Here is a 27,372-nt window from a genome sequence, read left to right as displayed (position 1 = left end):
CTGTTTCATTCTTGTAATTTCTACTTTATTTCTTTGCTTCATAAAAGAACCAGGTTGAACGCCTCACATATGGCATGAATGGGACCTTGATGGCCCAGAGGACTCAACTTACAGAATCCGGTCCAATATCCCGTTTGCAATCCGGCTCGTCTTCCACGATCACATAATCGTTTACTGTCTTAATCCACATGTTTAAAACTTGAAGATTACTCCACATAATGCACCAAGGGGAAAGGGCCCCAAGCCGTGAAATAGGGATAAAAAAAAAGTAATGGGATAACATTAACTCCGCTCTGTAGTCATTTTCATGTACAATACACCTGTCATGCTCACAACACAACCCATTCTAGCAGGCCACGAGGGTATAGGGACATCCACGAAGAAGGGATGTGTGAGCCGAGAAAGATAGATTCAGATAAGGCTCGTCCGGAGAGCGATGATGATGATGATGGCCGGCGGTTGTCCCTTCTATCAGCCAGCCCTAAATGGCAGTGCACCGCCCAACGACACGATCCTTAACCCATCATGAATGCATCTTTCCTAGCCGAGCAGACCAATCAAACCAAATGTGAAATCAGAATGCTTGCATTGCGGGTTTACTCGTCATCGAAGCCCTTGGGGATGGTTCGGGGGCCGGGGGGAACTATAGACGGGGGACGATGTTAGTTCGCGGAGTATAGGAAGCTTGAAGGCGTAGGGCACGATCGGTTCCACCGGGTTGGTATAAGGGAAGGGTTTAGCTTACTGGGGTAGGACATGGGGATAGGCTCGGGGTCAATATCGCCCAGGGCGTGTCTGATCGGGGGCAGAGCGACGAGGGAGACGGGACCCATGGCACCGATGATAAGGGAGTAGAAGATGGCGGGACGTTCGTGAGAGGCCCAGCGGAGGTAGCGGAGAGGAGTCGACCAGAACTGAGGGGTAGACATGATTGCGATAACCGAGGAGGTTGAGGTCGGGAGATGGGAGAGAAGTTTTTCTGCGGAGGGTTCGGAGACGCCAGGGGCGGATGACACCGGGAGGAAGACCAATTGGGATGGAATTGAAGCTGCGGATACAGGTCTAGGGCCTAGTAGTAATCAATGCGGAGGGCGCGGCAGGGGGAGGGCCAGACAGAGGATGGATGGGCGACGGACGGAGAGGGGGAACGGATGGAGGTTGATTGAAGGTGACGAAAGCCCGAAGTGAGTGGATGCGGCGAGCCGGTCTTGGCACGCGGTCCAAACACGTCGCCCGTTTGTCGGCTCCAGTTGCAAGTAGCTGCTCGTCAGGAACGAACGATCTCTCCTCGACACCATCGCTGCGGAGTTGTAGCGGTCCTTGTTGGTTTCTCTCTCCGTCCTTAGTGCTTGTTTGCTCCGCTGTGCGGAAACCCATCCATCATGCGGTGGTCCCTTTCCTTCTTTCTGTTCTGCTTCTTGGCTGTTGTACATGCGCTCAGTAGTTCGGGAAACCGTCTGCTGGTCGTCTTGGAAGATGACTCCGAGAAGAGCCTGTACTCCACGTTTTGGGGTGATCTAGAAGGTAGGTGGTTTGTCTTGGCTTCTGCAGGGCGATTGGTACTGATATTTGCAATTAGCTCGAGGATATAACCTGGTCTTCCAGTCTCCCAAGAGTGACAAGCTCTCCCTCTTCGATCTCGGCGAGAGAGCTTACGACCACCTTCTTCTTCTCCCTCCCAGGTCCAAGGGTGAGTAGTACCTGCAAGCACCCGTGGTTAGCGGGACATGGACAAGCAATTGACGCGGTCACTTAGGATTTGGTCCTTCTTTGAGCCCCAAGAACATCGTCGACTTCCTGAACAAGGACGGTAATGTCCTCCTCGCGCTCTCGGGCAAGTCCACCACCCCCAGCGCCATCAGCTCGTTGCTCCTGGAACTCGACCTCCACCTGGCCACCGACCGTTCGTCCGTTGTTGTCGACCACTTCAACTATGACACCCTGTCGGCTACCGATAAGCACGATGTTCTGCTTCTCCAGCGCCCCGGCCAGTTGAGGCCCGATACCAAGACTTACTTCGACGGAGAAGGTGTCCTCGCTCTGCCTAGGGCTGCTCCTCACACGCTGGGTGACAACTCTCTCGTTGCACCGATCCTGCGCGCTCCTGCGACTGCCTACAGCTACAACCCCAAGGAGGACTTGGGTGCCGTGGAGGAGGTCTGGGCCACTGGCTCCCAGCTGGCTCTTGTCTCGGCCATGCAGACCCGGAGTTCTTCTCGCTTTACTCTTCTCGGCTCCGTGGAGTCTCTTCAGGACCAGTGGTTCTCCGCGACTGTGAAGGCGCCCGGTGACGGAAAGGAGACCACCACGGCCAACCAGGACTTCGCCAAGCAGTTGACTGCTTGGACGTTCAAGGAGACTGGTGTCCTGAAGGTTGGCAAGATCGAGCACCACCTGGCTAAGGAGGATCTTACCTCGGAGGACCTGAACCCCACGATCTACCGCATCAAGAACGAGACCGTAAGTGGCCATTGTCTGCAACGTAGCGGCCCACCTGCTGACGTGTCCTCCTATAGGTGTTCAACATTGAGATCTCCGAGTACAACTACGACAAGTACGTGCCCTTCGAGGTGCCCGCCAATGACGCCCTTCAGCTCGAGTTCACCATGCTCTCTCCCTTCCACCGCCTGAAGCTGGAGCCTTCCTCCCGCACCGAGAACAGCACGATCTATAGCGCGCAGTTTACCGTTCCTGACCAGCACGGTATCTTCTCCTTCCGGGTCAACTACAAGCGCCCGTTCCTCACCAACATTGAGGAAAAGCACGAGGTGACGGTCCGTCACTATGCTCACAACGAGTACCCCCGCAGCTGGAAGATCAGTGGAGGATGGGTCTGGATCGCCGGCCTCTGGTCCGTGATCGGCGGCTTCCTGGCCTTCGTGTTCGTGTGGCTCTACTCGGAGCCCACCTCGGCGAAGGTCAAGAAGACGCAGTAATGTATCATTTGAAAGATCAGTAAATGAAAACTTGCACATTGCGTTCATGACGCCTTAACAAAGCCCAATCGTAGATGCCCAAGTCAGTTCTAGTAGGTCGGTCAGCGCAGAAGACCTATTGCATATGTACAGACTAGTATGAACCGACAATCATCTCAGGGTGGTCCCACAATCGTCCAAACTCCAAGCCATGCCAGCGAAAGAAAACAAGCAGAAACAATGATGTTACAGTGCGAAAGAAAATCGGCTGTGTCACCAACGGCAGACCCTCCATTCCAGAAGCCACCCGTGTGCCCCTCACAGACCACGAGTCTTCTCCGGATCCATCTGCACCTCATCACCACTGATTTCCTTAACCGTCTCGAACGCCGGCTTGCCTGCATATAATTGCTGGGATGTGCCAGAGCTTGCGCTCTCCGTCTTCCCTGCCGAGAGGGGTTGGTTTCCACGGAACCGTTTCCGCATATCGATCAATCCGCGCCTGACAGGGAGAAGAAGAAGAAATGTTAGCAGGCGCCTGACCGCCGTGTTGCCAAGCAGATGACTCACTTGCACTCCCCGAACCCTTTCCGCAGCTGCTGGCATCGCATGGGCAGTTCGTCGACGTATGGCTCACTCAGGCACTCCCGGGGCGAGCGCCGTTGAACCATAATGCAGTCGGACTCTTGAAGGCATTGCGCCAGAGCGTTTCCTGTTCATTCGACGCAAGTCTGGTTAGCCATGTCAACCGTGCAGAGCAACTGGGTGTGTGACCCCAGGGATTCCCGGTCTCGGAAACCGGGATGAAGATCCAATGGCATCCAAGGCAAGTTTCTCAATGGCATCAAAGGTATGACATACTGATCTCTTGGCAGGAACTCGGCATTTTGGAACAGCAGGGCCGATTGCTCGGACAAGGGCAACGACAACAGCAGCTGAAACTGCGGCGGCGGAACCTCTGGAGAAACGGAGGCCGGCAAACTCAACGGCTTGCCCCGGATTAAGTAAGCATCACATGAAGAGAAGGCCCCCATGACGTCTGGGGGGGCCTGACCTGCTTGTCCTCCTGCTCCTATCCACACAGCCATGCAGCCCGGGTCCATTGAAGCACTGCTTCTGCGCACTATGCCCCATACCTGTCCGTGATCGCTAATCCGATTGTCTGCTTTGATTCAGCTGCTGTGCTGCAAGTCTTGGTCTTATCATCATGGCCCGCGTCCCGTTTATTGGTCGATTGTTTTGGTTCGAGTACTTGGCTCTCTTTGGTTCGTTGATCTTGGTGCTGCTGGAATGGATCATACATATCATAACGTTCTGTCTGCGTAAGTGACCCTCTTGGTGGTTGTCATGGAGATCTGTTCTACGTAAGGATGGACGAGGGCTAACTGGAGCAGCCGAACCTATCATTAGGTTCTGTTACGATCGCTCCAAGACCGTCTTCAACCATTTGATCCCCCCGGAGCAGCCCGGCAAACGCGGTAAAGAAGAGCAGGTTGCTGCAGCCGTGGCGCAGGCGTCCGACTTCACCGATATATGTGCACTGTTCGGGTACCAGGCCGAGGAACATATCGTTCAGACAGGGGATGGATACCTGCTGGGGTTGCACCGCTTGCCCTATCGGAAAGGCGAGGAGGACAAGCGTGTCAATCAGGGTGAGGGGAGCATCAAGAAGAAGGTGGTCTATCTCCACCATGGCCTCATGATGTGCAGTGAAGTCTGGGTCTGTCTATCCGAGGAGCAGCGATGCCTCCCGTTCCAATTGGTAGAAAGGGGGTATGACGTGTGGTTGGGAAATAATCGAGGGAACAAGTACTCGAAGAAGTCCGTCAAAAATTCTCCCCTGTCGAATGAATTCTGGGACTTTTCGATCGATCAGTTCTCGTTCCATGATATCCCAGACAGTATCAAGTACATCCTCGAAGTGACAGGGCAGCCCTCCCTGTCATACGTCGGATTCTCGCAAGGAACGGCACAGGCATTTGCGACACTTTCGATCCACCCTCTCTTGAATCAGAAGATTGATGTTTTTGTGGCCCTCGCGCCGGCCATGGCCCCAACAGGCCTTCCGAATCACCTCGTGGATTCGCTCATGAAGGCTTCCCCCAACTTCCTGTTTCTGCTCTTCGGCAGACGCAGTATTCTTAGCTCGACGACGATGTGGCAGACGATTCTCTATCCACCGATCTTTGTTTGGATCATTGACACGTCACTTCGGGGGCTGTTCAATTGGAAGTGCAAGAATATCAGCCGCTGGCAGAAGCTGGCAGGGTACCTGCATCTCTTTTCCTTTACTAGCACCAAGTCGGTCGTTCACTGGTTTCAGATCATCCGACACCGGAACTTCCAGTTTTACGATGACGAGATTCATGCTCCAATTAGCATTGTGGCAAGCGAGCGATTCTACAAGCCGGTCAAGTACCCGACCAAGAATATCAAGACGCCTATCGTACTACTGTACGGCGGCAGCGATAGTCTCGTTGACATCGATGTGATGCTGTCGGAGCTGCCGCGCGGGACCGTGGCGAAGAAAGTCCCCCAGTACGAACATCTCGATTTCCTGTGGGCGCATGATGTGGATCAATTGGTGTTCAGTGACGTCTTCAATGCACTAGAGCAGTACAGCTCCGGGACTCAAGATGAGACATTAATGGACAAAGTCAATGGTGTGAGAGGACATGCACCGGCTTGAGGTTTCCGGGACTGCGGTGATTGCGACATGCATGATTAGAGTGCGTCTCAAGGAGTTCCGGCATAGGTAGCTAACATAGCTAAGGAGGGTGGCTTGCGTGTTTCGAGATGACGATCTTGATGAGCGCGTCTCGATGCGAGACAAGATCATTGTTCGCCTTACTCTGTAGATTTGTTTGCCATGAGATGTTTGTCTTGCTTTGATTGTTTCCTGTATAGCACACTATACCACGGTCTAATATAGCCTCTACATAACCAACCATGAACCAACACAACGGGGTGCCTCAGGGCAAACTTCCTCATTGTTGCCTAGATGGGCTGATGACCCATTCCGTGACATACGTCATATGTACCGACGCCGCAGCACTTTCTTCAGATCCATATGCAGGGAGGTGGCCAGTGTGTGCTCCCAGCTCAAGTCCCGGCCCCGGCGCCTCACCTACATGTGATGCATAGACCTCCCCTTCCTCCCCGTCATGTAATTTCACCCCCCCCCAAGCCAATGTTTGCTCTCCTCTGCAGCACTCCCCCGGGAATCACAACCGACTGATCCAGATGTGACACATCAGGTATCCCTTTCCATCTCTGATACAGACCCTCCCTCCCGTCAGGTGGTGTGACCCTAGCGCGCAATGCGCGTGGTAGGTATCTAGCGTGTATCCATTCAATATAACCTAAGACTTGGCCCGGAACCTAGAGACGGATGTCCGCGCGGTGCTCCGTACTTTTTTGAGAGTGGGTTTATCTTCTCTTAGTGCTGATTCAGACGACCGCTGGTAAAGTACGGAGTACTTGCCGCTTAGATCCTAGACAGGTGATCCGTCCGTCCCTGGCAGCTTGGCTGATGAGTTGGCCCGGAATCAGCTTCCGGTTCCTGGAATCGGGTAAGGGCGTGCGGTTATCGTTCTTTTGTTTTATTCTTTTGGTTTTTATTTCTTTTGATTCTTTTTTGGTTTGGGGTATTCATGGAGGTGGAGGTGTGTTGATGACAGGTAACTTGGGGTTGGGGGATTGGATGTGTTTGAAGGAACGTAGTAGCCTGCATCGGAGGGACGGGGATTCTTTTAGTATGATTAGATAGATGGATAGTACTAGATAGCAGGACGAAGGGGGTTGGATTTGTTCGGGGTAAGGCGGAGGTGGGTTTGATTTGGGACTTTTGTCTTGTAAAGTGAGATAGCAGTGAGTTTAGTGTATAGCTAGAGGGCCGGTTAATATATATTGATCGGGGCTCGCCATGGCACGGTCAGTGCCTATTGACTTTACCTGGTCTGGCGCTTTCTCGAAGGTCTTCCTTGCAGCAGTGATCCCTGGGATTTCCTGCTTCTTGTTGGCGCATGTGAAGCAGTTGCAGTGGTGTTGAAGATTTGAGGTAAGGCGAAGGGAATAATTTCCCTCTTTGCTCGCATCCCTCCATCTCTCCTTCACTCCCTCCTCTCCAATTCCCCTCCAGCATCACATTTCCCCCCTCCATCAGCTCTCCGGGGCTGGTCAGGGCCGCAGATCCTGGGGGCAAGAATGATTCTCAACCTCGAGCAAGATCAATAAATTCAATAATTGGCCAAGCCATGCCGCCCCCCCTTCTTGGGGATGCGCTGGGCTTTCTGCCCCCATCCGCCTGATGCTACGCTTCTACGGATTCCTGCCTCGTATCGAATCCGATGGGGCGAGAGCAGGGGATGATGAGCTGACCTGAGGTGACCTGACCTGACCTGATCGGATCTGATCTCAGACTCGACAAGGGAGGAGAGAATGTGACTTCTGCCCCCATGGAAAGTGACGCCCCGGCCAGTTGGGGCCCGCGACATTGTGGTCCCTCCCCAAGGGTGATAGCAGCGCCTACTATACGTCTGCGGCCGTCTTGGATGATCGGAGCCCGAAGAACCTCATCGCGAGAGGAAGCCAACAGCTTGATGCTAACCTCGACTGCACTAGGGGCTTAAGGTTTTAGAGCGGCCGCACAACAAATCGCCGTTGGATTCGAGTCTCACCGCCGCGATTGGAGACCCTGCCGTGCCTTTTTGCTTTTCCTCTCGTGCAGGCCTGCAACGGGGATAAGGGACAGACAGAAGAAGAAGAAGAAGAATAAAAAAAAAAGAAAAAGCAGTTTTCGGTCGTCCTTCCACTAGGCCGTTATTGCATCATATCCTCACCCCGTCGGTAAGCCTTTCGACGCTCTTCTCTGTCGCTCTCTTCCTGCTCTTTCTCTCTCTCTTGGACTTACCGATCCTTTCTTTGCTCCCCACAAACCGAACCAGTCCGTTCGCTGACTTAGCCTGTCTGGCTGGCCTCTCGCGCGCTCACTCACTCATCCTCCTCCTCTTAGTCTACCCCCGAAAGTCACCGACCGATCTGTCGACTTCCAGCTACCCTCCCTACCCCCCCCCCCGTCCACCTCGCCCGCGGCCTTGCTTCACACTTCCCTACAACTGGCGCTCCCATCCTGCCAGCTCCCGGGGAATTGGTCGGGAATTGATTGGCATTGAGACCGATGTAACGGATCGCGTGTTGCTGCCCTTGCTCTCCCAGCACACCTCCCCGCCCCCCCCCTCAAAGGGAGCCCAGTCCACCCCCATCCCAACTTACCCGTTCAGATTGATCCCTCGGCGCGCATTGGGTCCGAATCCATCGTCCTCCCCGATATCCTGTCCAAGGAATAACCCTTATCTATCCCAGCATTCGGATTGGACTAGTCTACGTTTCAGTTGACCACTGATTCCGCCTCAGGATCAAGCGATATAATTGTTGGCCGCTGAAGTCACCGAAAGCTTATCGGAGTCGACCTTTCACCTTTACCTCGAATTATACCGTTTCAATCGCCGGATACACGGCTACCATCGCAATGCGGCCCCAGTAAGTTCCGCTCCGGACTTCTATCACTATTTCCGACGGAACGGTTCGCTAACCACTAGGTTTCTATCGCAGGCGGGAATATCATATCGTCGTTTTAGGCGCTGGTGGGTACATACTTCCGCCATGGAGATCAGGAAAGTTTCACCACTGACGATGGGTCCTCGGCGCAATAGGAGGTGTGGGAAAGAGCTGTCTTACCGGTATGCTGCTGCTCGCGTTCCTCCGCCATGGGCTCGGGGGTCTCCATAACCGTTGCTGACGTGGGGTAGCTCAATTTGTGCAGAATGTCTGGATCGAGAGCTACGACCCGACAATTGAGGATTCCTATCGGAAGCAGATCGAGGTGGATGTAAGTCGGATCTCAACCTGGGCTGAAGGTCGTTGCTGACGTTCTAGGGCCGGCAATGCATTCTGGAAATGTATGTTCTGCGCGCCGCATTTGGCTCCAGACTCCGAATCGTGACCGGGGTTGATGATGATCGCTGACTGACCTTGTATCCAGTTTGGACACTGCAGGCACAGAACAGTTCAGTAAGTCTGCCCGTTGACTCGATCGCATCAGATTTCACTGACACTGACTTTCCTAGCCGCCATGAGGTAAAACTGCGCCCATCCAGGTTCCCCTCACCCGCCCAACCATACGGGGACGTTTCCAACCGTTGTCATTCCGACCCCATGCTGACGTTGGATCACTTTCCAGAGAGTTGTACATGAAACAAGGCCAAGGGTTCCTGCTCGTATTCTCGATTACGAGCATGTCCTCACTGAACGAACTATCCGAGCTACGCGAGCAGATCATCCGCATCAAGGAGGATGAAAAAGTCCCCATCGTCATTGTGGGCAACAAGTCCGACTTGGAAGAGGACCGCGCCGTGCAGCGTGCTCGCGCCTTCGCCCTGTCCCAGAGCTGGGGCAATGCTCCCTACTACGAAACCTCGGCCCGTCGAAGGGCGAACGTCAACGAGGTCTTCATTGATCTCTGCCGACAGATCATCCGAAAGGACCTGCAAGGCAACTCGAAGAGCTCCGACTCGGATCGCAAACGGGAAGGCGGCAAAGGACAGGACCGACGCAAGGATAAGAAGCGCCAGAACCGGCGCAAGGGCCCCTGCGTGATCCTATAATGACCCGAATCGAGACTACGGAGACGAACGCACAACCAACGAACGAAGCCAGCGTGGGCCAACTCCTATCCCATCGCTCCATACTACGCACATGACTTACCAGCTGCACTGCACATACCCCGTCTACAAAGCCTGTCTAATGTCGAACTACCTACTACTCATTCACCATCAACCTATGCCATGTTTCATCATACGCCTGTCCACGTGCTCCCACGATAGATATATGTGATTTATAGCCAACTTTGTCTCCTACTACTACTGACTTCACTTCACTTTTATTCTACTTTCATTTCATTATCTTTTTTTTTATTCGAAATCTGCATTGTGATTTTATGTCGGAGGAATGGAAATGGAAATGGAAAAGTGTAAATCTTTCTCTTGCTTGTCTTGTTCGAACAATGTCCTCTTATCATCATCTCTTTCTTCCTATCGTTCGCATATCGCTGGAGAGCAGAAAGAATCGGAAAAGTATTGGCGCATACCCAGTACCCACCAGACCACAACTATAGACGTGTATTCCACTACGCCTTTCTTACTTTCTTTCTTTCTTCCTGTGACCTCCTGACGACTGGTTTAGGTTTTATTCTCTTCGAGTATTTATGTTATGTTATATGCTTGTTTCTTGTTCTTGTGCTTGTATGTGCTTATGTGCTTTCTAGAGGCCTAGATAGAAATATGTCGCAGGACTGATTGTTTTTTTTTTTTTTGGGTGTGGAGTGTATCTGTTTCGTATTGTATAGAATGAAGGTCTATAGAATAGTTTGCACCCCTCTTCGGGTCTATAATGATGCTCTTCGTAAGTTTCACGTAAAGAATCTCGTAAGTGAAGACCCAGAACAAAAATCCGAGCAAGATCTCGGATAACCTTATAAAGTCCCACACAGTTGTATAAAGCCGACTTTCTCTATTCTGATCACTATTATGCTCTCGATATGCCCTTCTTGGTTCATAGTTAAATTGACCTTCAGCCCATGGGGAACCCCAGCCTAGACCAAGTAGAATCCACCAGCTTCAACCCCAAACCCAGCATCAACCCCAACATCAACAATGAAAGAGTACTCTTAGCCCTTCACAACATACCTCCTCCGAAACACCTCATCAATCCCCTCTAGATAATAAGTCCTTGGCGCAAGAGACTCTACATCCCCAACGGGGATATAGTTCTTACTTCCGTAGGCTTTGATTCGGAGGGCGCAGGCCTATCACCATCAAAACTGGTCAGTATCTGCTTCATGAACAGACTAGGAGAAGATAGTATTTGGATGGTTGAATGGCTTCACTAACCGCTTCATATTCTTCCGGCGTAGCAATAATTCTCTCTTTCAAGCGCGCCATGAGATTGATTTTCTGTACCATGGGTGCTAGATCCCCGGTGACTTTTAGAGCGAAGAGCGTGCTGGAGAGGCCACTGCCGTACTGTTTTATTCATTGGGCAGATGGGTTTGGTTAGCTCGGTTGGTGGTGGGAGGGGTAAGGAAGGGTTGGGGAAAGCGTACGCTGAACATGCCGATAGTTTTTTCCTTTGCGGACGTGAGGTCGATATTACTGATTAGACTGATGAGGGAACAGTAGAGACTGGCCGTGTACATGTTTCCGCAGAGGGACGGGGCGAGGATGCATGGCTCGACGCGGGATTTGAAGTCGTCTTTTGTTAAAGAGATGAGGGCTTTTTCGAGGGGTTTGTCTTTGAGGGAGGATTCGTAGGGAAGGGTTAGGAGGTCTTGTGGAATTTCGGCGCAGGGTGTTTTGGAGGTCAGGATGTCGTTGTATTTGAGGCGGCCGTAGGATTTGCTGACGAGTTTGCAGTTTGGGGTGTGGAAGGCCATGTAGTCGAAGAGGGAGAGGATGGGTTCGTTACTGGATCTGCGACGGAGTAGGTCCTTGTGGCATTCGTCGATAGCGCGGAGGTAGCAGGTGATGGATTCGTGGCCGTTGACGAGGGGAAATTCGGCCTTGAGGTCGGGTTTGTAGAAGTCGTAGGTGTGTGACATGTAGACGCCGCGGAGACTGGGGTCGAGGGAGAGCGCTGCGTTGGGGCCGATGAGCATGGCGACGCAGCCTGCGCCGCCGGTGGGACGGGTGGAGGGTTCGTTGTAGAGGGCAATGTCCGAGGCCACGACGATGGCATCTCGGCCGTCCCAGGAACGAGACTCAACCCAGTTCACAGCGTTGAAGAGGGCGTTGGTCCCGCCGTAGCAGGCGTGAATGGTGTCAATGCCCTCGATGCTTGTGTTGCCGGAGGGTTCGAAGAGGGTTGTGAGGACCGATTTGATGGATTTGGCTTTGTCGATGAGAGATTCGGTGCCTACTTCGAGACGGCCGATGGAGTTGGGATCGATGTTGTATTTGCGGAGGAGGGAGGAAACGGCTGTTAGAGCTAGAGTGCAGACATCTGCATGGGACGGTTAACTTATTCGATCTCAAAAGAGCTATGGCTAGGATATGGAGGGCGTACCTTCTCTATCGGTGCAGAAGTTCATGTACTGGAGGCCGAGTCCAATGGTGTACTTGCCGGCTGAGACACCTTGGTGTTTCTCAAACAGGGTTTGATCCAGGCACTGTTCTAGTCAGAGATGATTTCAATGTGACCTATAAGAAAATGTTCTACTTGTGCCGGGACGTAGATTTCCATGGCTTTGATGCCAACATTCTCGGGGTAGTGTGCCATGGTGCAAGTGATACCTCGGAGGAATAGTCAAACAGTGGAGCGTGTGATGAAGACTGAGGACCTGAACTGAACCAGACAGACCTCTCCAATTTATAGCACACTACCGCTGCTGCCTAATGCCCATTCAGTATGTTTTGAGGACTTGGATAGGTGGAACAGGTGGCCGTGAGCTAGGGAATCCTCCTATTGTCGGACTGGTAGGGCCGCCGACACTCGGAACAAGCAAGCAACAGACGGTCAGACCACTGAATGGGAGCTAGATCGACTGTGAGATTATGAGCGGGGTGCGAGAGCAGCGTTGAGGCTGCTCGTTGGGTGCAGTTCCTCGGTGTCCAGAACATAGGATGGAGAGTACGGCGTATATCAGATCCTGGATGGCTTCAGCCTGACATGATTCCCAGCGAGAATCGGGGCTATGACGGGGAGGATCACTTAGTGAGACCCACCATCTGCAAGCCAGTCTATTTTGGTCTGAGTGAGATAGGATGAAAGGAGATTCCTGTTGCGGCATCTTTCATTCGGTGCATCTCCATCCCAGGCGTGACTGAGGGTGCCCGCCACGGACAACATCAGGCACCCCACAGGTGACAGAAAATGCTACTCTTTGGCAGGAGGTAGGCTGTTTCAGGCACTTCTTTAGACCTGGCATTGTAGCTTTAGCCGGCATGTATGTTGTCTTCACACTGCAAAACGTAGGCAACAGAGGGTAGAAGATCACTATAGAATGACATTGTGTACACTTTGCGGAGGCCAAACAGATTGGCCAAATGCTCTTGTAAATCTTAGTATCATTAGGATTGAGGATAAGCAGGTTTGGTCTCCACATTTCCTGTCAGGTCGATAGAGGGGATGCAGAGAGATCATCAATACAGCAGAACCCATACAAAGGCACCTGTGGACAGACATGTTGGCCAGATATAATACTGGAAACAATTTTTATTGTATCCGATGCTGTCGATTATCAAGTTGAACCGTGGAAGGAGTTCTTTTCAATCAACGTGGTTAGAAGCGCACATGATTGGCTAGAGCGAACCACATCTCGCGAGTATGTTTCTCATCCATGGGAACCGTAGGTGCTAATAACTCACTAGCTAATAAAAGTTCAAAATGCAAACCACTCCACCAAGTGTTCCTGTGGCTATGCCATCACTTGTATAAAATACCTCACATCCGGAACACTCCAAACCGAGTCTGCACATCATCTACCTTTCCGCCCACAGCAGCCGCCAACCCCAGACCCAGGAACCGTCTCGTCTGCGCAGGAGGAATAACCCCATCATCCCACAGTCTAGCAGACGAAAAGACCGCCTCCGACTCGCGATCGATCCGAGCCTTCAGGTCCGGATCCGCCGTCCGGCCTACAGCTTCCATGACAGCGGAGAGTTGCTCGGAGCCCATGACGCCGATTTTGGCGTTGGGCCACATAAACAAGAACCGAGGAGAGTAGGCGCGGCCACTGGAGAAAAAATATGATTAGCTTAGGGGGGACACATGTCGGATGCACCTATTGGTTCAGACTTACCACATTCCATAGTTGCCTGCGCCGGCGCTGGAACCAAAGACGACTGTGAATTTAGGGACGTCTGCGCACGCCACAGCTGTGACGAGCTTCGCACCGTTCTTTGCGATTCCGCCCTTCTCCGCATCCGCGCCGACCATGAAGCCGGAGATGTTCTGAAGGAAGACCAGGGGGATCTTGCGCTGTGCGCAGAGCTCGATGAAGTGTGCGCCTTTCAGAGAGGATTCCGAGAATAGGATCCCGTTGTTGGCAACAATGCCGACCTGATGCCCAAAGATACGAGCAAAACCGGTGACGAGGGTGGTGCCATAGTCACGCTTGAATTCGGCAAACTCACTGCCGTCGACAATACGGGCGATGACTTCGTGGACGGGGATTTGGCGACGAAGGTTAGTACCCACGATTCCGTTCAGTTCTGCTGGGTCATACAGAGGCTCTTTAATGGCATCGCTGGGGAGATTTTGAAGTGGAAGATTCGTTTTGGGATAGTTGAGGTTGGAAATGGATCTGCGGGCGAGGATGATGGCGTGCGCGTCGTCGACGGCAAGATAGTCTGTTACGCCTGAGATTGTGCTGTGAAGGTGACCCCCGCCGAGGTCTTCGGCGGAGACTTCCTCGCCTGTGGCAGCTTTGACGAGAGGAGGGCCAGCCAGGAAGATGGTGCCCTGGTTCTCAACGATGATAGTCTCGTCGCTCATAGCGGGAACGTATGCTCCTCCGGCGGTGCAGGGACCCATAACCACGGATATCTGGGGAATGCCCAGAGAGCTCATGCGAGCCTGGTTAAAGAAGATGCGGCCAAAGTGTTCTTTATCTGGGAAGACGTCTGCTTGGTGGGGGAGATTCGCACCGCCGGAATCGACGAGGTAGAGGCAAGGGAGTTTGTTCTCTTGAGCAATTGCCTGTGCGCGGAGATGCTTTTTGACAGTGATGGGGTAGTATGTGCCTCCCTTGACAGTGCTGTCATTGGCCACAATCATACAGTTGACTCCTTCGACTGTTCCGATCCCTGTGATGATGCCTCCTGCGGGGACGTCGTCGGAGTAGACTTCATGGCCTGCGAGGGGGGAGAGTTCCAGGAAGGACGTTCCTGGGTCGATCAAGGCCGTGACTCGATCGCGGGGAAGCATCTTTCCTCGGGCGAGATGCTTGTCTCTTGCTTTTTGCGGACCTCCTTGGGAGATGGTACTGTGGAGATTGTTCATTCGGTCGAGGAGCTCCTGCATTTGCTGGGCATTGTCCTTGAAGTCTGCAGACGAGGTGTCCACTGTTGTGGGAAGGACCGAAATAGCGGATGCATGGTGAGGATGCGTGTAGCTAGCAATGTATCTGGAGGTTGATAGAAAGGGTGACCTGGTTGGGCGTTGTCGCGCGAGGAGACAACGTGAGGGAAGGGCGGATGGTTTGGATCGCAGGCTCCGCAGGAGCGGAGACGGAGCGCGCATTGCGGGGATGCTGGATGAGGATGATTTGGCGATACTCAGGGTCCGACAAGAGGGTCTCTGAGAATGATATCTTGCGTGCGAACTATAGCATGACCTATCTAAGTTGGAGGAGCCACACGAGGGACTTTTGTAGTTGGCAATGGAGGAAGATGGTGCAGACGCCGACTCGACGCGGCGGACAGGCAGGTGACATTGCGGAGAAGGGCGGCGATGATTGCCGCGGGTAACCGTGCCCACCCCCGGGTTTATCAACTATCCTCCACGCCGTCATCCGAGGCGGCATAATTCCCTCCCTTCCTAGCCAAACCTTTTCTTTCCTCTTCTCAATTCAATCTCGAAGCTTCAGCGTTCCTCTTCTGTTGTATACCCAGCGTCATGGCCGCTCTCCCAAAACTCCCTTTCTTCATCCGCAATTCCTCCCGGACGCTGTCCCGTTGGAGGAAGCCCCTCATTCAGCCCCCCGCACTACGCACCCTCGTCACCAAGCACCCCAAGGACTTTATCCCTCCCACGGAAGAGGATCTGGTGGAGCTTCGTGAGCGCGTGCAAGAGTTTACCCGTGAGTAATGACCCTCAACATGTTCTACTGGGCTATACTGACCGCTGTTTGCGAATCAAGGGCGCGAAATTCCTGAGGAAGTGGCCGCGCAAACCGACGCCCAGAATGAGTTTCCGGCGGAGATGTGGAAGAAGCTGGGTGAAGCTGGGTGTGTGCTTTAAGAGCTCTATGCATTAATCTTAGGGTCGTCAAGCTAACATCATCTCAGGTTCCTCGGCATCACGGCCAATGAAGAGTACGGTGGGCTGGGGCTGGGGTATCAGGCTCACTGCATAGTCATGGAGGAGATCAGTCGGTCATCTGGTAAATACTCTGATATAACTGCTACTGATAACCCTCTCACTCTTGGTACCAGGAAGCATCGCCCTCTCCTACGCCGCACACTCCCAGCTCTGCGTTAATCAGCTCTCCCTGAACGGAACAGCCGAACAAAAAGAACGTTTCCTTCCTGGTCTTCTATCAGGCGATAAAGTCGGCGCCCTTGCAATGTCTGAGCATTCTGCCGGATCCGACGTGGTCAGCATGAAGACAACGGCCAAAGCCGTCGACGGTGGGTGGCTATTGAACGGGACGAAGATGTGGATTACCAATGTGAGCTTCTCATGCCTCATTCCCAGACGAGAATCCAAGTACTAACCAGGCAATGCCTAAAACCCACAGGGCCCCGACGCAGATTACATTGTCGTCTACGCAAAGACCGAACCTGAAAAGGCCTCCAAGGGTATCACGGCCTTCGTCGTGGAAAAGACCTTCAAGGGATTCTCCTGCGCCCGCAAGCTGGATAAGCTGGGCATGCGCGGCTCCAACACCGGCGAGCTCATCTTTGAGGACGTCTTCGTGCCGAAGGAAAATGTCCTTGGGGAGGTGAACCGCGGTGTAAAGGTTCTAATGGAGGGCCTGGATCTGGAGCGCCTTGTGCTCAGCGCTGGCCCGCTGGGGTAGGTTCCACCTTTCCTCATTGATCGGCCATGATACTAACATAGCCATACCACAGTCTCATGCAAGCCGCTCTCGATCTTGTCCTCCCCTACACACACGTCCGCAAGCAGTTCGGTATACCTATCGCCCACAACCAGCTAATCCAGGGTAAGTTGGCGGACATGTACACCAAGCTTGCGGCTTCTCGGGCCTACACATACGCCACTGCGCGACAGATCGACAACTCGGCTGTCGAGCCATCCGGTGCATTGATCCGGACGCAGGACTGCGCCGGCGCGATCCTCTATGCTGCGGAGAGGGCGACGGAATGTGCCCTCGACGCGATCCAGCTGATGGGCGGAAACGGGTACATCAACGAGATCTCCGCGGGACGGTTACTGCGGGATGCGAAGCTGTACGAGATTGGGGCTGGGACGAGCGAGATCCGACGAATGGTGATCGGGCGTGCGTTTAACAAGGAGTTTGCATAGACATTATTGGCCCTTTGCATTTATCTTGTCCGGCCCTGTTCGTTTGCTCCCATGTCACATATACCACCAGACTTGCATGCTCGGATTATCTAGGGTTCATACCATATGTCAAGTTGTATGTTCATGTCTCATTATCATTTCTATACACAGTTCAACACTACTTTTTATTTCTGGCCGACCGCCTCACCGGGCCCGACGGTGGTGCGGAGTGAGACTCTTTCGTCTCCCCAACTTTCTGAGTCGCGATGCGTTTCGATCTTGGCCTGTTGGTCGGTTCCGGGACGGGGTAAGTTTCGTCTCCAGCCTTGCGCTTCCGACCTCTTGTCGCTGGTTTGCCCGCGATCGCGACAACCCCGTTCGGTTTCGACTTCTTGACCTCGAGGGAATCAGCCGGCTCGACCGCATCGGGGTGATCGCCGTTGACCTCCGCCTCTTCCTCCTGCTCAACAATCTCTAGATCAGCGGGCTCCTCAATACCCACCCCATTGCTTTCTCCATTTGTCTCCTCCACGTCCACTTCCACATCATCTTCATCCCCGTCCTCCACATCTGCATCCTCATCCTCATCACTATACAGATCCTCTGCAGCCACCACTCCAGCACCAGCCACCCACTCCCTCCCATCTTTTCGTACCCTGACGCGCCCAATCGCGGGATGCGAATTCCGAAACACCTCCCTCCAATTCTTCAGCAGGGCCACCTTTTCGCCCGCGCCCGGCTCATGCAGCGCGATCTTGACCTCATCACTGGGGCTTTTCCACACGACGCCCTGGAATGCTGCCATATCGAACTGCGGGGTCTTGGTGGTGGGCTTTCGGGTGCGTTTTGTAGGCGGGATACCCGCTGCTGGGGTTTGGGACAGGGCATTAAGGGCGCGCTGGCGGCGGACTACGGTGGGGTCTTGGTCATAGTAGTCGTCGGAGAGATCGTCCCAGTCGCTGAAGAAGTCTTCGGCTTCGAGAGCGGGGTCGTCATAGAAGATGAAGTCATTGGTGGCAGTGGCTGTTGCGGCAAGGTCGTCCTGGGGGGATGGTTATGTTAGAGTGTATTTGGGGAAGAATCTGTTCTGGCACTTACGGCGACGGTCGGGTCGGGTTCTTCCACCCAGAAGATGTCTTCGTCGTATTCGTCGTAAAACTCTTCGTCGTCGGACATGGTCGCGAGATGTATGTGTATGGATGTGGTATGGATGTGGTGGTGAGGAAGGCGTAAGCAGAGAGAATTCGGGGGTTCTTGGTAGTCGATTGGCAAATAGGCAAGATCAGACGTGTAACGCAACGCGCGCGGACAAATTGGATGAGAAATGAGTAAGCGCTGCAACCAAGCGACTATTCCGTCAAGGTCAGACTGGGGTAAACACAGAAGCGCAGATCTATGCGACGGGCGTAGGCTGGGAGTGATGCAATGGGCTGGCTGGAGTCTTGAAAAAACCGGCGGGTGGATCGCACCCATCACGTGCCGGGCTTCCCCGCAGCCGCGCTTTGCGTCGGCTCAAGGGGTGCGCTGCAGGCCGTACAAGAAGCTCGGCTGCGGTCGCCGTCGGGTTTGGTGTTCTCCAGAACCTGGTATCCTGCGCTTTGAATATGCCAGTTGTTTTATGAACCCGCTCTCTGTTTGGTGTTGACCTATTCTCGTGGCACTGATCTGCGGCGTCTGTTATCCTGACCATGCCGCTCTCCTCTCTTCTCCGCACTTCGTCCCGCCTGGGGCCGCCGGTAGCTCGGAGGTTCAGAAGAGCGGCCTCCACCGTGTCCTCCACGGCTCCCAAGTCCCCGAAATCATTGGATTCCATCCTCATTGCGAATCGAGGAGAGATTGCACTGTTCGTCTGACGATCCTGGTGATTTGCTGGTACTGACACTGCGTTACCTGTTACAGACGTGTTGGTCGGACCGCTGCTCAACACGGAATTCGAGTAACGACGCTCTACACTGATCCAGATAGCAAGGCGCAACACGCGCTGAGCTCACCCTTCGCCTTCAACTTGGGGTCGGTCTCCGCTTATCTCGATGGAGATCGAATTATTGAGATTGCCAAGAAGGAGGGCTGCCAAGGGATACACCCTGGTTACGGCTTTGTGAGTGTGCCCGTTACACATGGGCTGCGATGGTACTAATCGCTCGGACCATTCCAGCTGAGTGAGAATGCGGCCTTTGCGCGAAAATGTACGGAAGCGGGCTTGGTCTTCATTGGCCCTCCTTGGAAGGCCATCGAAGACATGGGAGACAAGAGGTAACCCGATCCGGCGTATACACGTGAGCCAAGTGCTAACGCCTGTGCAGCCAATCCAAAAAGATCATGACGGCAGCTGGTGTACCTTGTGTACCGGGCTATCATGGCGACAACCAGGATGTCAACTTTCTCGAAGCTGAGGCCGACAAGATCAAATACCCCGTGCTAATTAAAGCGATCAAGGGAGGTGGCGGCAAGGGAATGCGTATCGCTCACACCAAAGCTGAATTTCAAGCACAGCTGCAGTCCGCGAAATCGGAAGCTCTGAATTCATTTGGAGATGATCAGGTACTGGTGGAGAAGTACATCACCACCCCCCGTCACATCGAGGTCCAAGTGTTCGCCGACAAGCACGGGAACGCTGTTGCCCTGGGTGAGCGTGATTGCAGCATACAACGAAGACATCAGAAGATCCTGGAAGAGTCCCCGGCTCCCCATCTACCCGATGCCACGAGGAAGGACATCTGGGCAAAGGCCCGATCGGCCGCTTTGGCTGTCGGCTACGAAGGTGCCGGCACCGTGGAGTTCATCTTTGACAATGACACTGGCGAGTTCTTCTTCATGGAGATGAATACCAGACTCCAGGTGGAGCATCCCGTCACTGAAATGGTTACCGGACAGGATCTCGTGCACTGGCAGCTGAAGATCGCAGAAGGCGCCCCACTTCCATTGCTTCAGGAAGATGTGGAGGCATTTATGGCTAGCCGCGGGCATGCTATCGAAGCTAGGATTTACGCAGAGAACCCTGACCAGGGGTTTATCCCGGACTCTGGAACTCTGCTCCATGTTCGCACTCCCGCCACTACCGATGATGTTAGGATCGATGCGGGGTTCGTCGCGGGCGACGATGTCTCGGCGCATTATGATCCCATGATCGCCAAACTGATCGTGAGAGGCAACACGCGGGAAGACGCGATCCGGAAACTTGCGACTGCGCTGGAGGAGTACGAGATCGCGGGTCCCATCACCAACATTGAGTTCTTGAAGACCATCTGTCGGAGTCCTGATTTCATCAGCGGAGATGTGGAAACCGGGTATATTGAGAAGCACCGCGAAGAGCTATTCACCAGGGAGGCGATTGCGCCCGAGGTGTTGGCTCAAGTGGCCTTGGCCTGTCTCCACCATGATTCTGCCCCCGTTTCGGGGACGCAAGCCAGCTTTGAGGGTTCTGCCGTAGGCTTTGGCTCGGGGTATCAGGCACGCCAGATATCATTGGCTGAGCTAAGCCCCGGGACAAAGAATGTCACGAGGTTTGACATTCGGGTCCAACAAACGGGTGACAACACGTTCGATATCGATGTTGGAGGCCATTCATTTGAGCAAGTGGTGAGCCAGCGGGACCCAGCCTCCCGGGTTGTCGCCTCCTTCTTCCCCCACACCCGCCTGGACACCACGGTGATCCGCGACGGAGATACCATCATCGCTTTCCAACGAGGGACGCAGTACCGGTTGACGATACCCCGAGCGAAGTGGATGGAGAAGGCATTGGGAATGAAGGACGTGACGAACAGCGTTCTTGCACCGATGCCATGCAAGGTGCTGCGAGTCGAAGTCCAGGCGGGCGATGTGGTGGAGAAGGATCAGCCCCTAGTGGTGATCGAGAGTATGAAGATGGAAACGGTCATCCGCAGCCCGCAAAGGGGGACCATTGCCAAAGTGGTACATCAACAAGGAGTAAGTCACGCGGCCCTCCCCTGTCGTATTGTTGCCCAGCCACCAGATTACATGCTCCGTATGCGCTTAGTGGCATGATGAGGACTGCCTGGCCCGAGTCCGGAGTCGACCAGGGTCGGGTTCTGGCCCGGCCAGACCTTGGTAAGGCCACGGGCTGTGCACGGACCATGTCATCGACCTTCCACAGCTTTCCTTGGAGTTTCGAAAATCTCCCCCATCCCAACCCATTGCTGGCGATGACTAACAGGTACCTCGCAGGACCAATGCAAGAGTGGGACGCCGCTGGTTGAATTTGAAGAAGAGAGCGGTGAGTGAGGGATACGTAGTCACCGGCTGCATCGGCAGCGGCGAAGCACTTGAGGGGTGTGGAGACAGAATCCGGGGTCTCTGAAATAATGCGCTGGATATGGAATGCATGTATGGAGTTACTGCAGAATACACGGTAGACGATTCATCTCCGGTGACAATGGACAATCAATCAACGGAAGGCCGATCCCGGGTGCCCCGACACGGCAGGAGTGAAAGCTGCTGGATGTCATGTGGACACCTAGGCATCGATATTGCTTTTGTGCATGACCAGTCTTTGGGGGAAACAATCTGACATGTGTAGCAATCTGACTCCTACATTCCCAAAATTGCTCACCCATGCAGCCACTGATCTTATCTCAGACTTGTGCTCTGCACAGGGTACAGTATCACTCTAAACACTGGAGTATCGTTCCAAAGCAAACATCTCTCACCCTTGTTGTACTGAGTATTTGAATGGATCCCGACGGAGCTAACTGCACCGCGACCCATCGGCGTCTCCACATCGCACCCACCGGGGAGCGCACGGATGCCCGGAGTCACCACCTCCAGACCCATCAATATATGGGTCCCGGCCAGAACCACGGGGAAATTACGTTTAATTGTTGACACTTGACAGCTGGGAGGGGGAAATTGAGCTAGGTCCGGGGTCAAACATTACTCATGTCCGTTTGTGTTTGCCACTCAGATTTGATTTCGCCGCCCAAGAGGAAGATCTCCTGCTTGTGCGGCAATGGCCATCTGCAGTTAGAAAGTACGTGCAGGCCGCAGGCGTGCCACCCAACCATGGTTCCAGGCCGGGGTAGACTTTTCTGGCGTGGTTGATAAGGGTGGCTTTGTTCCAATTGCATCAGGTAATTGATTCCACGCGAGGTGGCCTCGGTGGATATGATAGGAGATATATTTAGGTGCTTGCTGATAGTTTGATGGATCGTGGTCAGGTGAACAGACGGACAGGGAACCATTGAAGTGAAGACGGGAGCTAAGAAGCAACTTTCATGCCGGTACTTAGCCTGGGGGATCCGATGCATTGGGTTTCGCATTGCTTCGGGCTGCCAGCCACGGCATCCTGAATAATCGAGGCCCGAGATCGGGGCACCGGGCAGTCTGCGGGGATGGTCGGTCAGCAGATAAAGTGTTAAGTAGATACGGAGTAGGTTGGTAACGCGATACGAGATTCGTCAGACAGAAAAGCACGACTGAATGAGGTTTCCTGGTGTCAAGGTTATCGACGGAGTATGCTGAGGCGTGGCCGAGTCACGCGGGAGGCGAGGGGCAGATCCTCCGATCGTTGCAGGGCGGTTGAGGCCTGGCCCAAGGTTCCATCACCGCCTGACATCACTTGGCTGGCCTCAGACAATAAGGAAAACAAAACACAAAACAAAATGGAGGAGAAATTCTCTGCCAGCCAGTCAGCTGAATCACGCTGGCAGTTGCGCTGGCCTGACATGTTCTCGCTACCTTGGCAGTACCCCAGATTCACCGCAATTGGCGGTGCTCCTCGATGCTCCTTGTCTTACCTCTCACATTCCCTGCTCCTTATTCTGCTGGAATTAGGCTGCTGTGACCATTCATCGCCTGGAGAGCTCCCCAGGATCTTCTTTTTGATTCCACTGGTTCGCCGCCTGGTGGTCACACTGTCCCGATTGATCCAGGTGTTTCGCCTTCAGCACTGCGACTCTCTTTTCCTGATGTAGAGGAGCTTCCTCACACTTTCATCCACCCTGTCGACTGCATATAAAGGTAAGTAGCTCTACATCTTCTCGATTTTTTATCTTTCCTGATTCCTGTTTGTCTTTCATTCACCGATACCTTCGTTAGGTGATCACTGTTGCCCACTGACGTCAATCATATAGTTATCCCCTAGTCTCTCTTTTGCTATACACAATGTTCAGACCCGCGGTCGCTCGTCAAGCCGCAAAGGCTGTCTTCCAGTCCTCGCGCCTAGCTGCGTTGGTTTCTACAGCACGGCCATCGCTAAACACATTCGTTCGCCCCCTCTCCTCGAGCGCTTCGCGTTTCAACAAAGACGATGACGATATTAAGAAGGACCCATTCTTGACAGCCACGACGAAGGCCCCCGAAGGCACATTAGGCGAGACAGAAGGTCGCTTTGCTCGTACTGATGAAAATGTCAAGATTGAGTACCCGGATGATGAGAACATGCCCCGGTCTCCGATCGTCCAGGGCCGTGGTGGAATGCACTTCAAGCGCACCCTAGCCCAGTTCTCTCTCGAGAACAGGGTTACCCTTGTGACTGGAGGTGCTCGTGGTCTGGGCTTGACCATGTCTCAGGCTATTGTGGCTTCGGGATCTGACCTGGCCATTGTCGACCTGAACAGTACGTGCTGAGTATATCGGGATGATTGTGCAATTACTAACGCACTACAGAGGAGGAAGCTGAGGACCAGGCTAAGAAGCTCGTGGAGCAGTTCCAGAAGGAGAACCCGGGATTGGAAGCTGATCAGTATGTCAATTGTCTCCTAATGAAGCCCAGTACTAATTGATATGACAGGATGCCAACTGTCACCGCTCATTATGCCGATGTGTCCAAGCCCGACTCCGTGAACGCCGCCATCGCCGAGGTACTCGAGAAGCACAAAAAGATCGATCACCTTGTGACATCGGCTGGTTTCACCGAGAACTTTGACGCCATCTCCTACCCTTATGACCGAATCCAGAAGCTGTGGGGTGTCAACGTGGATGGTACCTACCTATTCGCTACCGGGGTCGCTAAGCACCTGATGGAGCGGAAAGCCCCTGGTAGCATTGTCATGATTGGTAGCATGTCTGGTGCGATTGTCAACGTGCCCCAGCCCCAGGCTCCTTACAACGCGGCCAAGGCGGCGGTCCGTCACCTTGCATCCTCGCTTGCCGTTGAGTGGGCTGGCCACGACATTCGCGTCAACTGCATAAGCCCTGGATACATGCTGACTGCGCTGTAAGTATCTGTGCCAATTGCCATGATGAAAACTACTAACATGGCCCAGGACCCGCAAGATCTTGGAAGAGAACCCCGAGCTCCGCGACAAGTGGATTTCCCTCATCCCCACCGGCAAGATGGGTACCCCCGAGGACCTGATGGGCGCTGTGACGTTCCTGCTCAGTGATGCGTCTCGCTACGTTACGGGAGCTGACCTCCGTGTTGACGGTGGCTACACTCTCACCTGAACCATTGTGAATCATCTCTTTTACGTGACATGATGTACAGGATTACCCGGAGATCGGTCCGTTATAATACCGGCTTTATTCTAGCGCCGTGTTTAATAATTGTCTTGTTGACCTCTGGGATGATTTACGGATTGCATATGTTCTAACGAAATCTGATTTGGGCCCTTGTCGGAGCATACCAGGACATGAAAAGCATTTGGTTTTGTTGCTGTGGAATACATAATCATCGATATGATCAACATATCATCATAATATAATGTCGGTTTTGCCACTATCATCCTTCATCACTTGACCGAGTACTGTATATATGAGTGGTATGTCATAGTCGACGATCTTACTAATGACATTCACCGACCCCACTGGTAGCAACGAACCCATTCGGTTGAGATTCGATTCGCCTAGACAGACCCCAGGCACCAACTCCTCCATAACATGACATGGTACTTCCATTCCTGATCTTGACTAGCGTCACCTTGAGTCAAGACACATTGTATACCAATCTCACCCTTTCTTAGTATATGCATATAATGTAAGTAACCCCCTCAGACAAGATATGTCTATGCCGGACGCTATTCCCTATCATGTTGCCAATATGTACTGCGCAATAGTAGGTTAATATAGTACTAGAATGAAGTCGCCCTGGCTTGGTGTGGGAAATGTTCCTTTAATGTATGTCATTATGTAATGTGTCAGTTTATATTCTATGGAAGGACTACTAAGGACGTCTGCAATGCACTTTCTGGACCTTTTGCTCGTTCGCCACCTCGAGGATATCGAAATGGTCAAGTCAGGCGCATCTCATCATTGCTATTACCAAGATACAGGGATCCACGGAGGACAAGATTGCTGCTTGGAAAAGAGGATACAATCTCATAGGACCGGGAGAGCTGTTGCCTCAAGAACGAGCTGATAGACGATAGGAACACAAGAAGCTGAATGATAATCACTCGTGTGAGAGTACATCCGAATGGGGAGGCAGTGGGAACAACTTCGAAGAAATGACGATGTGAAATCACGACCTTCCAAACTTCATCTAGGCTCATTCAGAGAGCCGTCCGTCCTCCTCAGCGATTTACAGAACTCAGCTTTTTCACAAGATATTGCTCGTTGATGCCATATTTCCCACCCCCACAACCAGTGACAGAGCTGTACAGTCCATTCTTCTTGACCAGAAACACAGATTGTTGCAATTTGTCGGGAAGTTCGGCTGCATGGAAAGCACTATTAATGTCTCCAAGGATGTCTTCGATGAGAATCTCCATTGCATCGGCCAAGGCCATGCCGTAATTATACACAATGTTGCGAATGCTCTGGTCGGACTGGGTTCGAACCAGACAGACCGGCACGTGGCGATAGTCACAGGCCTCGAGAATTCGCAAATCGACCTTGCAACGCACACTCATTAGTGAGACTCCATCCGCACCAAAAAGCCTGAAGCAGCATGACAGGGAGCAATAACCTACCGCTCGACGCTGGTCCGAATAGACCACCAAAACGCAATCATATAAGCGTAGATTGTAAGCGCTGAAGTATCCTGCCGCCTCCACCGATTCGGTACCAACCCCATGGACATCATGGATCCAAAAGTCGTCGCTATTATACCCTAGGTATCGGTGCACCTCCCGAGTTGTCCCGGATGTACCTACTGGAGCAGCACCGGGGTGCCCGTTTCGAATTCCCCTCAAGGCATTCACGAAGGAGCTTTTGCCCGCCCCAGTTGCTCCCACCACGGCGATATGGCATTCGTCTGGCCAGCCGGCGTCCTGTCTCTCCTGCTTGATTGTGGTGGAGTTCATCATTGCAGTAAGAATGCCCCGGAACAGGCATTGCACGGATCGAGAAGAATGACTCTGTTCAGAACCTCCAGAGCTCTCAAATGATTCAAAGCGGAAATCTGAGAATAGCCAAAACGAAGTCTCTAGATTGCCAGAAGCTCAAAAAACTACTAAGAACCGAAACCAGGCTCGGTGCTCAAAGACACTCCAGAGAAATGTATAGAGGAGGAAACGAAATGCAGGGGAGAGAAAGAGAAAGAAAAATAGGGGAGATTACTTTCTAGGGATGCACTGCCTGAACGTCTCACCTCCCGGCACATTCACTCACCCCTCAGCTCTCGCCTCTCTAACTAGATATTAACGGACACATGAAACGAAAAATAGTTGCATACCGGCTAAGCATGCCGCTAACTCGATAGAATAGAGCTTAAGTTGTGATCTAGAGCAAGGTGTACAGGGAGGCATTCATCATATGATGTATCTCTCATTCCTTGTAGATCGTTCATGTGTTCGAGTTGTGGATTCCCGATGCATTGACTGTCTGAAATAGAGGGAAGACAACGATATTTGTCCTTGGCTTGAGATTCAGTTCTAGGGACATGTATTCTACAGAACAGGGTGAGCCATGAGTGAAGAAGCTTACAACAGTTGAAGGCGGAGATATGACCTGCCGGATTGAGAAGGTGTAGGAAGAGGGTATCCTGCCAACAATAACCGCAAGATAATGATGTCTCTCGCTAATGTTCGATACACGGAGTATAAAAGGGTCACATCTATATCTTACTGTCGATAGTTGATAGGTTTTTTGTTACTTTGAGATGAAACAATTCGTACCAGTTCTCTTTGCCCTACCTTTCTTGCATATTCAAGTTGTTTTCAGTGAGGGCCTGATGGCATTGGAAGCTACTACTTCTCACGTTTCAGCGCGAGTAGGTTGTTCTAATCCAAGCACAATATATGTTAGACTTTTACAGGTGCTATAGTAATGCCGGTCTACTAACCCTTCTCGCCAAGCCCAGGACATAGGGCAGCCT

At 52.9% G+C, this 27,372-nt stretch overlaps 13 protein-coding genes across 13 annotated transcripts; 7 read left to right on the top strand and 6 right to left on the bottom strand.

Moving 5' to 3' along the window:
* Window positions 1-596: 596 nt before the first annotated feature.
* On the bottom strand, window positions 597-929 carry BO80DRAFT_360435 (NADH:ubiquinone oxidoreductase subunit NDUFA3; the record flags this gene model as incomplete). The annotated part of the gene is made up of 2 exons (XM_025715965.1): window positions 597-643; window positions 746-929. The coding sequence occupies 2 exons, from the start codon at window positions 927-929 to the stop codon at window positions 597-599; spliced, it is 231 nt and encodes a 76-aa protein (XP_025573206.1).
* Window positions 930-1,256: 327 nt separating this feature from the next.
* On the top strand, window positions 1,257-2,985 carry BO80DRAFT_386477 (dolichyl-diphosphooligosaccharide-protein glycotransferase). Its single transcript, XM_025717018.1, has 4 exons — window positions 1,257-1,524; window positions 1,580-1,690; window positions 1,757-2,460; window positions 2,517-2,985. The coding sequence occupies exons 1-4, from the start codon at window positions 1,383-1,385 to the stop codon at window positions 2,934-2,936; spliced, it is 1,377 nt and encodes a 458-aa protein (XP_025573205.1). The 5' UTR covers window positions 1,257-1,382; the 3' UTR covers window positions 2,937-2,985.
* Window positions 2,967-3,866, bottom strand: BO80DRAFT_426980 (PET191 family protein). The gene is made up of 3 exons (XM_025719897.1): window positions 3,777-3,866; window positions 3,486-3,627; window positions 2,967-3,417 (listed from the first exon to the last, which is right to left on the bottom strand). The coding sequence occupies exons 1-3, from the start codon at window positions 3,799-3,801 to the stop codon at window positions 3,234-3,236; spliced, it is 351 nt and encodes a 116-aa protein (XP_025573204.1). The 5' UTR covers window positions 3,802-3,866; the 3' UTR covers window positions 2,967-3,233.
* A 115-nt stretch (window positions 3,867-3,981) lies between these two features.
* On the top strand, window positions 3,982-5,893 carry BO80DRAFT_411476 (sterol esterase). The gene is made up of 2 exons (XM_025717973.1): window positions 3,982-4,237; window positions 4,310-5,893. The coding sequence occupies exons 1-2, from the start codon at window positions 4,123-4,125 to the stop codon at window positions 5,602-5,604; spliced, it is 1,410 nt and encodes a 469-aa protein (XP_025573203.1). The 5' UTR covers window positions 3,982-4,122; the 3' UTR covers window positions 5,605-5,893.
* Window positions 5,894-8,445: 2,552 nt separating this feature from the next.
* BO80DRAFT_446975 (putative RAS small monomeric GTPase (Rsr1)) lies at window positions 8,446-9,580 on the top strand (the record flags this gene model as incomplete). The annotated part of the gene is made up of 8 exons (XM_025721578.1): window positions 8,446-8,456; window positions 8,529-8,560; window positions 8,630-8,656; window positions 8,726-8,805; window positions 8,853-8,875; window positions 8,959-8,987; window positions 9,044-9,053; window positions 9,157-9,580. 8 exons carry the CDS (start codon window positions 8,446-8,448, stop codon window positions 9,578-9,580), a joined length of 636 nt encoding a protein of 211 aa, XP_025573202.1.
* A 771-nt stretch (window positions 9,581-10,351) lies between these two features.
* Window positions 10,352-12,248, bottom strand: BO80DRAFT_411470 (hydroxymethylglutaryl-CoA synthase; the record flags this gene model as incomplete). The annotated part of the gene is made up of 5 exons (XM_025717972.1): window positions 10,352-10,779; window positions 10,865-10,996; window positions 11,077-11,972; window positions 12,036-12,138; window positions 12,189-12,248. The coding sequence occupies 5 exons, from the start codon at window positions 12,246-12,248 to the stop codon at window positions 10,642-10,644; spliced, it is 1,329 nt and encodes a 442-aa protein (XP_025573201.1). The 3' UTR covers window positions 10,352-10,641.
* A 734-nt stretch (window positions 12,249-12,982) lies between these two features.
* BO80DRAFT_386461 (putative 3-methylcrotonyl-CoA carboxylase, beta subunit (MccB)) lies at window positions 12,983-15,351 on the bottom strand. The gene is made up of 2 exons (XM_025717017.1): window positions 13,771-15,351; window positions 12,983-13,704 (listed from the first exon to the last, which is right to left on the bottom strand). Exons 1-2 carry the CDS (start codon window positions 15,210-15,212, stop codon window positions 13,413-13,415), a joined length of 1,734 nt encoding a protein of 577 aa, XP_025573200.1. The 5' UTR covers window positions 15,213-15,351; the 3' UTR covers window positions 12,983-13,412.
* Window positions 15,352-15,503: 152 nt separating this feature from the next.
* Window positions 15,504-17,299, top strand: BO80DRAFT_426974 (isovaleryl-CoA dehydrogenase). Its single transcript, XM_025719896.1, has 6 exons — window positions 15,504-15,771; window positions 15,832-15,919; window positions 15,980-16,074; window positions 16,127-16,362; window positions 16,432-16,709; window positions 16,766-17,299. Exons 1-6 carry the CDS (start codon window positions 15,588-15,590, stop codon window positions 17,178-17,180), a joined length of 1,296 nt encoding a protein of 431 aa, XP_025573199.1. The 5' UTR covers window positions 15,504-15,587; the 3' UTR covers window positions 17,181-17,299.
* A 38-nt stretch (window positions 17,300-17,337) lies between these two features.
* Window positions 17,338-18,335, bottom strand: BO80DRAFT_436522 (uncharacterized protein; the record flags this gene model as incomplete). The annotated part of the gene is made up of 2 exons (XM_025720955.1): window positions 17,338-18,201; window positions 18,258-18,335. 2 exons carry the CDS (start codon window positions 18,333-18,335, stop codon window positions 17,338-17,340), a joined length of 942 nt encoding a protein of 313 aa, XP_025573198.1.
* A 405-nt stretch (window positions 18,336-18,740) lies between these two features.
* On the top strand, window positions 18,741-21,733 carry BO80DRAFT_147895 (acetyl/propionyl/methylcrotonyl-CoA carboxylase subunit alpha). The gene is made up of 5 exons (XM_025713754.1): window positions 18,741-19,002; window positions 19,059-19,257; window positions 19,315-19,412; window positions 19,463-21,086; window positions 21,345-21,733. The coding sequence occupies exons 1-5, from the start codon at window positions 18,848-18,850 to the stop codon at window positions 21,399-21,401; spliced, it is 2,133 nt and encodes a 710-aa protein (XP_025573197.1). The 5' UTR covers window positions 18,741-18,847; the 3' UTR covers window positions 21,402-21,733.
* Window positions 21,734-22,533: 800 nt separating this feature from the next.
* BO80DRAFT_147845 (uncharacterized protein) lies at window positions 22,534-23,184 on the top strand. The gene has a single exon (XM_025713753.1). It carries the CDS (start codon window positions 22,631-22,633, stop codon window positions 23,087-23,089), a length of 459 nt encoding a protein of 152 aa, XP_025573196.1. The 5' UTR covers window positions 22,534-22,630; the 3' UTR covers window positions 23,090-23,184.
* Window positions 23,140-24,609, top strand: BO80DRAFT_147918 (putative D-arabinitol dehydrogenase ArbD). The gene is made up of 4 exons (XM_025713755.1): window positions 23,140-23,733; window positions 23,784-23,859; window positions 23,908-24,333; window positions 24,383-24,609. Exons 1-4 carry the CDS (start codon window positions 23,280-23,282, stop codon window positions 24,561-24,563), a joined length of 1,137 nt encoding a protein of 378 aa, XP_025573195.1. The 5' UTR covers window positions 23,140-23,279; the 3' UTR covers window positions 24,564-24,609.
* A 1,018-nt stretch (window positions 24,610-25,627) lies between these two features.
* Window positions 25,628-26,359, bottom strand: BO80DRAFT_446968 (P-loop containing nucleoside triphosphate hydrolase protein; the record flags this gene model as incomplete). The annotated part of the gene is made up of 2 exons (XM_025721577.1): window positions 25,628-25,948; window positions 26,027-26,359. The coding sequence occupies 2 exons, from the start codon at window positions 26,357-26,359 to the stop codon at window positions 25,628-25,630; spliced, it is 654 nt and encodes a 217-aa protein (XP_025573194.1).
* Window positions 26,360-27,372: the final 1,013 nt, after the last annotated feature.

The sequence above is a fragment of the Aspergillus ibericus genome (genome assembly GCF_003184845.1).
Source record: "Aspergillus ibericus CBS 121593 unplaced genomic scaffold BO80scaffold_32, whole genome shotgun sequence".
Classification (NCBI taxonomy): Eukaryota; Fungi; Ascomycota; class Eurotiomycetes; order Eurotiales; family Aspergillaceae; genus Aspergillus; species Aspergillus ibericus.
Note: the sequence above shows the minus strand (reverse complement) of the source record. Positions and strands in the feature narration are given on the sequence as shown.

Bases quoted from the DNA above. Each gene is read 5' to 3' on its own strand.
- BO80DRAFT_386477 (XM_025717018.1), top strand. From the start codon at position 1,383: ATGCGGTGGTCCCTTTCCTTCTTTCTGTTCTGCTTCTTGGCTGTTGTA. The intron at 1,525-1,579 runs GTAGGTGGTTTG...ATTTGCAATTAG, and splicing joins GTTTTGGGGTGATCTAGAAG to CTCGAGGATATAACCTGGTC. The intron at 2,461-2,516 runs GTAAGTGGCCAT...GTCCTCCTATAG, and splicing joins ACCGCATCAAGAACGAGACC to GTGTTCAACATTGAGATCTC.
- BO80DRAFT_426980 (XM_025719897.1), bottom strand. From the start codon at position 3,801: ATGCCGAGTTCCTGCCAAGAGATCA. The intron at 3,628-3,776 runs GTATGTCATACC...TCGAATGAACAG, and splicing joins GAGTTCCTGCCAAGAGATCA to GAAACGCTCTGGCGCAATGC. The intron at 3,418-3,485 runs GTGAGTCATCTG...TCTCCCTGTCAG, and splicing joins AAAGGGTTCGGGGAGTGCAA to GCGCGGATTGATCGATATGC.
- BO80DRAFT_411476 (XM_025717973.1), top strand. From the start codon at position 4,123: ATGGCCCGCGTCCCGTTTATTGGTCGATTGTTTTGGTTCGAGTACTTG. The intron at 4,238-4,309 runs GTAAGTGACCCT...TAACTGGAGCAG, and splicing joins TATCATAACGTTCTGTCTGC to CCGAACCTATCATTAGGTTC.
- BO80DRAFT_386461 (XM_025717017.1), bottom strand. From the start codon at position 15,212: ATGCGCGCTCCGTCTCCGCTCCTGCGGAGCCTGCGATCCAAACCATCC. The intron at 13,705-13,770 runs GTAAGTCTGAAC...TTTTTTCTCCAG, and splicing joins GCAGGCAACTATGGAATGTG to TGGCCGCGCCTACTCTCCTC.
- BO80DRAFT_426974 (XM_025719896.1), top strand. From the start codon at position 15,588: ATGGCCGCTCTCCCAAAACTCCCTTTCTTCATCCGCAATTCCTCCCGG. The intron at 15,772-15,831 runs GTGAGTAATGAC...TTGCGAATCAAG, and splicing joins GCGCGTGCAAGAGTTTACCC to GGCGCGAAATTCCTGAGGAA. The intron at 15,920-15,979 runs GTGTGTGCTTTA...ACATCATCTCAG, and splicing joins AAGAAGCTGGGTGAAGCTGG to GTTCCTCGGCATCACGGCCA.
- BO80DRAFT_147895 (XM_025713754.1), top strand. From the start codon at position 18,848: ATGCCGCTCTCCTCTCTTCTCCGCACTTCGTCCCGCCTGGGGCCGCCG. The intron at 19,413-19,462 runs GTAACCCGATCC...ACGCCTGTGCAG, and splicing joins GAAGACATGGGAGACAAGAG to CCAATCCAAAAAGATCATGA. The intron at 21,087-21,344 runs GTAAGTCACGCG...GGTACCTCGCAG, and splicing joins AAGTGGTACATCAACAAGGA to GACCAATGCAAGAGTGGGAC.
- BO80DRAFT_147845 (XM_025713753.1), top strand. From the start codon at position 22,631: ATGCTGAGGCGTGGCCGAGTCACGCGGGAGGCGAGGGGCAGATCCTCC.
- BO80DRAFT_147918 (XM_025713755.1), top strand. From the start codon at position 23,280: ATGTTCAGACCCGCGGTCGCTCGTCAAGCCGCAAAGGCTGTCTTCCAG. The intron at 23,734-23,783 runs GTACGTGCTGAG...AACGCACTACAG, and splicing joins GGCCATTGTCGACCTGAACA to AGGAGGAAGCTGAGGACCAG. The intron at 23,860-23,907 runs GTATGTCAATTG...TTGATATGACAG, and splicing joins CCGGGATTGGAAGCTGATCA to GATGCCAACTGTCACCGCTC.